The 8,598-nt window shown below is 40.2% G+C and overlaps 2 protein-coding genes across 4 annotated transcripts in view; one reads left to right on the top strand and one right to left on the bottom strand.

Moving 5' to 3' along the window:
- Positions 1–931: 931 nt before the first annotated feature.
- LOC109867130 (dnaJ homolog subfamily B member 9-like) lies at positions 932–7,695 on the bottom strand. Of its 3 annotated transcripts, none has more exons than XM_020456077.2 (3): positions 4,597–5,226; positions 3,706–3,936; positions 932–3,000 (listed from the first exon to the last, which is right to left on the bottom strand). In XM_020456077.2, the coding sequence occupies exons 2-3, from the start codon at positions 3,920–3,922 to the stop codon at positions 2,552–2,554; spliced, it is 666 nt and encodes a 221-aa protein (XP_020311666.1). In that variant the 5' UTR covers positions 3,923–3,936; positions 4,597–5,226; the 3' UTR covers positions 932–2,551. The 3 variants fall into 3 exon arrangements, with proteins under 3 accessions (XP_020311666.1, XP_020311667.2, XP_020311665.1); XM_020456078.2 differs by lacking the exon at positions 4,597–5,226 and adding an exon at positions 7,445–7,695 and having other exon boundaries at positions 1,372–3,000; XM_020456076.2 differs by lacking the exon at positions 4,597–5,226 and adding an exon at positions 7,495–7,642 and having other exon boundaries at positions 1,372–3,000.
- Positions 7,696–8,128: 433 nt separating this feature from the next.
- The window catches only part of LOC109867042 (calcium-independent phospholipase A2-gamma), a 39,063-nt gene continuing 38,593 nt past the window's right edge, over positions 8,129–8,598 (top strand). Inside the window, exon 1 of the mRNA XM_031801322.1 lies at positions 8,129–8,375. The gene's annotated coding sequence lies outside the window, so the exon portion shown is untranslated. The remainder of the gene's footprint in view (positions 8,376–8,598) is intronic.

Genomic DNA, 8,598 nt, shown 5'->3' with positions numbered 1-8,598 from the left:
TCAGTGGCGCACAGATAGAACAATGAGACTGAGATTTAACCGGATGAATAAATGTGAAGCATCCGGTTGGCGTTTCCACACACTACCAAATATGGTGGTGAGAGGAAGAGCAGAGGCCGGCGGTAGGAGAATATAGATTTTGGCCGACAATTTCCACAATGGAACGTTTGATCTCAAAAAAGTTTTCGGTTTCTAAAACTATATGTTACGAACATAGTGGACTGATTTTTGTATACTTTGTTCTTTGCCAAAGTTTACAAAAATTGCGTTGTTTAGAAGGAGTGCAAGGGAGAATTGAGCTAATGCACACGCGGACCTCAGAGTAGGCGTTCCCTAACGGAAATGCATGCCCACTATGATTAATTTAAACGCAGTGATCTATCTTTGAGTGGTGTTTCCTCCAAACGGACCTGTTGCGCATAAAAACCTATGCGTGGTGACGTAGTGCACACATGTATTTTTTCTGTTTACGTTTATATGTTCAGAATAAAAATGTAACGTTCAATGTTTCCATCGAATTTTAAACTCTACCGATTGGTTGTCACGAAAACGGTTGCGTTAAATAGCAAATGTACCTAGTCTAGTCTTGGCACGTGAGCTCGAGCAACCTGCTCGCAGATACACTGCGAGGAATGCTTCTCTACAATAAAATGATGGATGAGAGGGAGAATATTTTTTTTGTCAAACGTCAGTCAAGCGTCGATCAACATGTCACCTGAATAGGACGTTCAATATTTATTGTAAAGCAGCATCAAGCTCATCGCCGCCCTTATTTCATCTGTAGCCTAATAAACTGCATGGTTTCCCTAGTAGGTCCACACACCATATCATCGCACTACCCCCCAAAAAAAAGTTGTTGCAGAGAAAATTATACTCGAGAGTGTGCAAACCTGCCAACGATTGGTACAATTTCACAAAATGAAAATACACATCGTTTGTTCTCATCTTTAATTTCCTGAAGCCTTTTTTCCACCTCCATTTTCAAAGGACTATACCCTATTTTCAGTCAAGGTAACACACATTTTATCCATAGGATTACAATAACTAAAGTGCTATATGGGTCATACATCAACATATCACAATGACAAAGCCAGCTAGTAACAGTGGCGAAACATATGAATTACAAGAGGAGCTGGCTTTAAAATATTGCACGACATAAACTTGGGCACATATTCATTAAGCGTCTCGGAATAGGTTCGCTGCCGATCCAGGATCTGTTCCGCCTTACCATGTAAATGTTATTCACGTTGATCTAAAAAAAGGCAAAACTGATCCTAGATAAGCACACCTACTCAGAGAACATTTCTGAATACAAGCCCAGGAGAACAGAGATTTCTAGTCTATAGACTAGTGAAACATGAGGTAACGGGGTGGTTATGAAGTGTTGGATGAACAACACTGGATTTTATTTACACCAATGTTAGCTTAGAAATTCAAGTGGTCCATGCAGGCAGCAGAAGAGATGTTTAAAGTTCCTCTGGAGTGAAAATCATAATGTAGCTAGCTACATCAACAGCAAGTAGTTTACATGTTACGATCTTTGCCAATACAAGTTCTTGTCGATCTGAATATTTCTTTCCTAATTTCAACTTAAAGTGGCGAGCATCCCTTAACAACAGCATCAAAATGCTGCCATACAGTTTCAGTACATGTTCCAAGGGAACATTTTTGCAGACGTTGTTCTCCATTTATCAAACAAAAGCAAACCTGTCACGGTTCATTATCCACACTGTTTTGTTGCAACCAAAAGGCTGCTGGATTCACACAATGGAGCTGTAGGCTATACAAAATACTACATGCACACAGAAAATGTCTAGGTTCAGCAGTGGTAGTAGTTACTGAAACTATTTGGCTGACGAATTACAATAACAAAGCTCAAGTGAAAACATTCTCCCATGAAAAAAAATTATAATAATCTCTCTCGAACAATTGAAGTTGCTTAAGGCAACAATACTGATACTATGTTCAATTGCATTTTTAGGTTTGCAAGGGACTATATAATGAATAGCTGAAAAGCTTCTCCTCAAAAATCCTATGTAAATATTAAGGGGGGGTTTCGAAATATACAGTATATAGAATGATATATATAATTCTAAGTAGCTAATGAAAATCTGGATCCAGATTAGACTTAACATAACCCCAAAAAATATTTCTCTACAACATTTACATTCCTAACCATACTGTGAGAAATATGCTTCAAAAGCTTTTCAGTGCTTTAATTAAATTGTTAAAAATTACAAACTGAGTGTGCTAAAAAGTGTTTTCATTAGCTACTGTGACTCAACAAAATAGCAATGACCAGCACTTAGGTCACAGCAGCAACAAAAACAGCTTGCTCCCGCCACAGGGGCCTACCCATGTGCAAGCTGTGCCAGGGTCATGTTCATTAGAGCACAACGTAGAGAAACATTTCAAAATGTTATGCAATGGAAAACAAGCCTTGCTTATTGGACAAGTTCAGATAGTACCTCCCCATTTCAGGCTGCTTTCTTCCATTTCGTGCCTGATGAACACGACCCAGAGGATGTGGATACCGACAAGACCTCTGTCCTCAGGAGCCGGTGCAGTCAGTGTACGTGGTGACCATGTTCCCCCTGCGCTGTGTCACTGTTCTGCAGTGTTGCTTCGTTGTAGTACCCTGAAATGTGCTCTCCGTCCGCTTAGTAGTGTCCGTGTCAAAAGTAAACATCTTCTCCATGTCGTCAAACATGTCGTCAAAGCCGCCACCACCACCTGCTGCTCCAAAGGCACCCTGGAAGTGTCTCTTGCGTCTGCTGTGGTGGGCCTCCTGGTGGGCTCGGAAGTGATCCTCGAAGTGCCTTTGGTGATGGGCGTGCCGGTTCTGGCTGTAAATATCAAAGTCCTTGAACATGTCGTTGAAGTTGAAGGGCTGGTGGACGTTTGGACCGTTTCGGTCTTTGGTTATGTCATTATAGAATGTGCCGTGACCAAACTGGTCATACTCTTGTCTCCTCTTCTCATCTGATAATGTTTCATATGCTATAGATGACAGAAGTGCAAGAACAGTTTTCAGATCATAGCAATGATTCTATTAGCAGTACAGTGTAAAATAAAAACACTAGTTTTGCACAACAATAATGTAATTTGGCTACAGCACAATAAGAAAGAACACACTGGAAGGAGTGTGAGAAGATGGACATTTTTACATAAATAAAAGACAAGAAAGAGTAAAGAATAATAGGAATATTTAAGATGACCAAAGTTGATATTTAGTTTAGAGTGATCAACACAAGGTTTAGTATATTTGGAGTTTCTTTAGTACACATCATTTCCAGTGTTACACTCAAGGTGCAGGTTGATGGTCACTAGACTAGAAGCTGAATGTTGTTATGGATTATTCTCATGTCTGCTGATAGTGATTGACTCCAGACTGGAGGTAAAAAAACCGAGGACACTGATTATTCACGGCTGTATTGATGACATTCTGTGAACACCCGTGTGATTCTGTAGCAGCTGACCATGTCACTGCCTGTTTGTTTTGACTTCCTACAAGCCTCTCGGGCTGGTGTTTACAGAATATGTTGTGCTCTCTAATTAGGATACAAGGGCCTACGCTGAGAAGGCCAGTTAGATATTTTCTCTACTTCTGCTCTAGAGGAGACTCACTGTTGCAACTTGTAATAAACCGGAATTACTCAAGAATTACTTATCTTTTGTTCATCTGGAATTTCCTATTACACTTACCCTCAGCAATTCCTCTGAACTTTGTCTCAGCATCTGGGCTCTTGTTCTTGTCTGGATGATACTTCATTGCCAGCTTGTGAAAAGCCTTCTTTATCTGACGCTCGTTGGCATCTTTCCGCACACCCAGTATGTCATAGTAGTCCTTCTTGGCAAGTATCAACTCTGTTATCATCAGGATACACACTGCAAATGTTAATGCTGACTGTGCAGTTGCCATGGTGCTGGTGGCTTCTGTAAAGTAGATATGGGGAGAGTAGAGGAACAGTTGAGATCCCAGAGCTTGGCCTATACGTATATGGTCAAAACTTCAACGCATTTTAACTAGTACCAGTTGTGATTTATGCAAAAGAGTGAGCAGAAAAGGCCTTAATGTCTACTGATATTAATATCATCTCCAACACAAAGATCACCCTGTTCCCACATAATCTTGTATAGCAGCTTTAGTTAAACAGTGCCTTGAGTTGAGAGCAGTGATACAGCTATTAAAATGTAAACTGATCATCTGCATAGCTCACACTGTGAGTCACGGTCATCTTGACTAACGTTAAGCAATATTGATGGAGCCAGCCAGACAAATTGAGCCTGATTGAGTGAAGTATGAACTCCCTAAGAACAAAAATCTGTTTACCTGAACGTACACGATGTTACCAAATATTAATCCCAATGACGCTGGCACAACAAACGACATTGCTGATGATGTTAAATTAAATTAGCTTGTTATTTAGATAGTTTATATATATTGGTGGTTAGAAAATGTTAGCTAGATGGCTAGTTAAGCATTTATCGCTAGCAAACCTGATTGCCCAGTAAATCTAAACAACCAATAATTCAATGACACTAATAATAAAGTTATGCGAGGACACATAGCTGCGACAATACAGCTTTGCTTACCTTTTTGCTGAACTGCGAAGGATAACTTCAGTTGGCTAGCGGTTATCGCGTCGCTCAATTTTGACGCTCCGTTACACTGAACGAAAACAACACGAATCGCAATGTGATTGGGCAGCACCCTACCCAATGATTTCTGACTCCGCCCTTACTTCTTCACTTTCCGCGGGAAAAGAAACATGTAGAAGCGTTTTTTTTAATGGAATAAATTGCTAATTTACCAACGTGAGGCCTAGATCGAATTTTAGTTTCGTAACGCTTAGGATGTTATGAATGTACTGGTGTAAATGGACGCTGTAAATGGCATCCCTATTTTCCTCTGTTGAAGACGACATGACCACAGATATAAAACACTGATTAATTGAACCTTTATTTTATCAGGGAGCCATAATGAGACCAAGGTCTCTTTTACAGATGAGCCCCGAGCTACATAAATTACAGAAAATACACTCATCAATATAAATACAAAATGCAAGTAAACATGGTCAAAAAAACAACCACCTTCATCAGTAATAAGGTCCTCAATCAGCCTTCTGAATTGCCCTAGAGGCATCAAGTGGCTCCTGAGTGACACAGCGGTCTGCTTGAGGTGTCACCACAGACACCCTGGTTCGAATCCAGGCTGTATCACAACCAGCCGTGATTGGGAGTCCCATAGGGCGGCGCACAATTGGCCCAGCGTCGTCTGGGTTTGGCCGGTGTAGGTCGTCATTGTAAATAAGAATTTGTTCTTAAGTACTACTTAAGTAGTTTTTTGGGGTATCTGTACTTTACTATTTATATTTTTGACAACTTTGACTTTTACTTCACTACATTCCTAAAGAAAATATTGTACTTGTTACCCTGACAACCAACAGTACTCCTTACATTTTGAATGTGTTCAATTCAAGCACTTATCAAGCGAACACCTTCGTGTTCCTCTGGCCTGGTGGACTCACTAAACACAAATGCATCTTTTGTATGTTGGAGTATGCCCCTGGCTATCCATACATTTTAAAAACAAGAAAATGATGCCGTCTGCTTTGCTTAAGATAAGGAATTTTTAATTATTTATACTTTTACTTTTGCTTTTGATACTTAAGTATATTTTAACAATTACATTTCTTGCTATTTATGTAAAACCAAACACTTTAACACTTTTACTCAAGCAGTATTTTACTGGCTGACTTTCACCTTTACTTGTAACTTTCTATGAAGGTATCTATACTTTTACCAAGTATTACAATTGGGTTCTTTTTCCACCACTGGAGCTAAGAGGCACAGAGTCATCTGCAGCTATTTGTTGAGTGAGCTGAGACTTTGCCAAGGTCCCTGGCCAACCATGTGAGAGCAGAGCAGACTGACAAAGACCTCCCTCAAGTCGCAGGATTCAGTGGCTGGGGGGGAACTGGGAGAGCAGTGTTGGCAGAGCTCAGTCCACACTGATGAAGCACCCTCCAAAGGAGTGGAGCTGCTGCAGGGGATCAGAGTGGGTGCCAATGCACCATTCTGTGTGTGCACAGGAGGCCTTGGTGTGGCTCCTGTAGTAGGGTTGGTGCTGCCAGTTTGTTTGTCAATTCTCAGTTTGTAATTCCAGACATGATTAGGGATTTGTCCTCTTCTTCTTCTTTTTTGGTGTCATGGCGTTCGCACAGTTTGTTTGTGTATGCTGCCATCTACTGTGCAGGAATGTGCTGTCGATCACTTTACATTTTTTTATACAAAAATAAAAAGAAAGGGGCAAAGGATCAAATTGAACCACCAACTAGCCCTCCACCGATATACCGCTAATACACCTATATACCACTAATACACCTATATACCACTATCCCATTCCGCAACTTTGACCCTACACCGGTCCAATGGCCTGGGAGGACGGGACTCTTTCCTTCAACACACCCTGTAACTCTTCTGCTTCAGGCACCATTCTTCCTCAATACACATATTCCCTCTGCATCAGCTCTTCTCCTTCTTTCTCGCTGTCCATAACAATATATATCTGTTCACCACGCTCTTGTCGCGCCTTCATCCCCTGTATTGTCTTCAATACCCAACTTCTGTTCCTTAGCCAATTTTACTAGTATGGCGATCTATGGCCTCTCCATGCTCGCCATTAAAAATAATCACACGGAGCTGAAGACAAATAACCCTTCTTCTTCTTCTTCTTCTTCTATCCCCTCCACCAGTTCATCTGTTTGAACGGTAATCTGCATTGCTCTGTCATATTGTCAACAACGCAGCATGGTGTATCCGTTCGAAAACATACAACATCTATTTTCCATAAAATATATGTTTGAATTTATTTTCTAAGTAGTTTCATTGGGAAGGCAGATAAAGTGTTTGCATGTGAAAACACAGATCCTCGTGCTTAATCTACATTTTTATTTGAGCCAACTTTTTGAGCCAACGCCGTTGGCCAGAACCTGGCCAGAAGGGGCATCAGGCCAGAGAGGTAGAGGCAAAGCGAGAGGTTTTGCACTGCCCCAAAATCTGTTGTTGAAAATAAGCCTGCAAAGTGAATATTTTTTTGTATGTGAGTGAGTGTCGAATTTGGTCAACAAAAAATGTAATTGCTAATTTGCTACGTGAGGCTTATTTGATTAAGTAGAAGTTACGTAATGGTTAGGTAGGTTGTTACGAATGTACTGATATATGTGGATGCATTTGGCATTTCGGCAACTTTGATAAAAACTAGTTTAGCATGGACATTGCCATTGAGGGCTTCCACAATTTTAAAGTAGTCAACTGTGTGGGGATTCCTATGAGTTGGAAGCAATCAGCCAAATGAAGAAGAAGAAAATCGACTACTTTAAAATGGAGATAGCCTCAATGGCGATGCCAATGCTGTCACAGACACTATAATTGCACTAACCTAATGTAGCAGGCGTAAAATAAATGCCTGGAACTAGATTCCCTACATACTGGTCTTGACGAGAAGAGAAAAAAACTGTCCGAGGAGGTTCTCGTCTGCACAGTTCAACCAATCCAGTAAATGTGGAGGAGAAGTTAAGATGGCGTGCCGCCTTGTTAACATCCAAAAGCGGAGGTCCCATCACAGGTTCTCTTTCCATTTCCCCCCAAAAACGGATGTCCGGTTGATAGGGACTGGGCAGAGGCTATAATAGAGAGAAATGGTAATGGTGTCTTTTTATAGGCACTAACTCCGCCATTGTTCGTTAGAGAAAGACTATGAGGAAAATGAATGGCGTTTTTCTAGGGTTTTTGGATAAACACTGACAATAAGGTCTGTGGTAAACAGGCTTAGGAGACCTTATACATATTGTTCTATTAAAACATCTTCATCAGCTAATGTCACTTTTTGTGAATTTTAAGAAATTATGTAATAAAAAAAAACACAAATCACATAAAGGCTTCATAACTCATAAAGGTCATGTTAACTGACTGCTATTATCTCATAGAACAAAACATATAAGATCTCCTAAACCTGTGTTAACGTCAGACCTTGTTTTCTACGTTCATAGAGTACCGCAGTATAATAATAATACCCATAAAACCTAGCGGTGAAACAAGGAAATGGTTCCAATCGTTTTTCCATCATTCATTTTGCCCTTAGGGGATTTTTGAAACGCTTAAAATAAGGGCTTTATTTCGTGTAGGTTTACCCTTGGGTCACGTTTTGTTATCCGTGTAAATCTCTCTAGGACAAGATAACTTTTATAAATATATTAATTCACCTGTTTTTACCCCCCAAAATGAAAGGCTAATTAGCTGCTAATGTGGTTATTATAAAGAACAAAAAAATTCCATGATGATGTGGACGAAATTGCCGAATCGAGGCAAAGGTAAGAATCCCTGGATTAACGATCTAATGTTAGCTACATTTTGTAATTATTAAATTGGTTACATTTCTTTCAATTGACAATTCTGTGAACTGTCTTGTGCAAGTTCTAAATTGACACAATACCTGTTAGCCAATTTGTCAGATAGAGATGACATGCAAGAGTCTTGCATGATGTCTACTTTGATGCATAGCTGTCATCAAGGCAAAGGGTGGCTATTTGAAGA

The sequence above is a fragment of the Oncorhynchus kisutch genome, linkage group LG22 (genome assembly GCF_002021735.2).
Source record: "Oncorhynchus kisutch isolate 150728-3 linkage group LG22, Okis_V2, whole genome shotgun sequence".
Classification (NCBI taxonomy): Eukaryota; Metazoa; Chordata; class Actinopteri; order Salmoniformes; family Salmonidae; genus Oncorhynchus; species Oncorhynchus kisutch.
Note: the sequence above shows the minus strand (reverse complement) of the source record. Positions and strands in the feature narration are given on the sequence as shown.

Excerpts from the sequence above, each read along its gene's own strand:
- LOC109867130 (XM_020456078.2), bottom strand. The coding sequence starts at position 7,643 with ATGGAAAGAGAACCTGTGATGGGACCTCCGCTTTTGGATGTTAACAAG. Across the intron at positions 3,937-7,444 it reads TTTTACGCCTGCTACATTAG|AAGCCACCAGCACCATGGCA; the intron begins GTTAGTGCAATT and ends TCTACTTTACAG. Across the intron at positions 3,001-3,705 it reads GTTCAGAGGAATTGCTGAGG|CATATGAAACATTATCAGAT; the intron begins GTAAGTGTAATA and ends TGTCATCTATAG.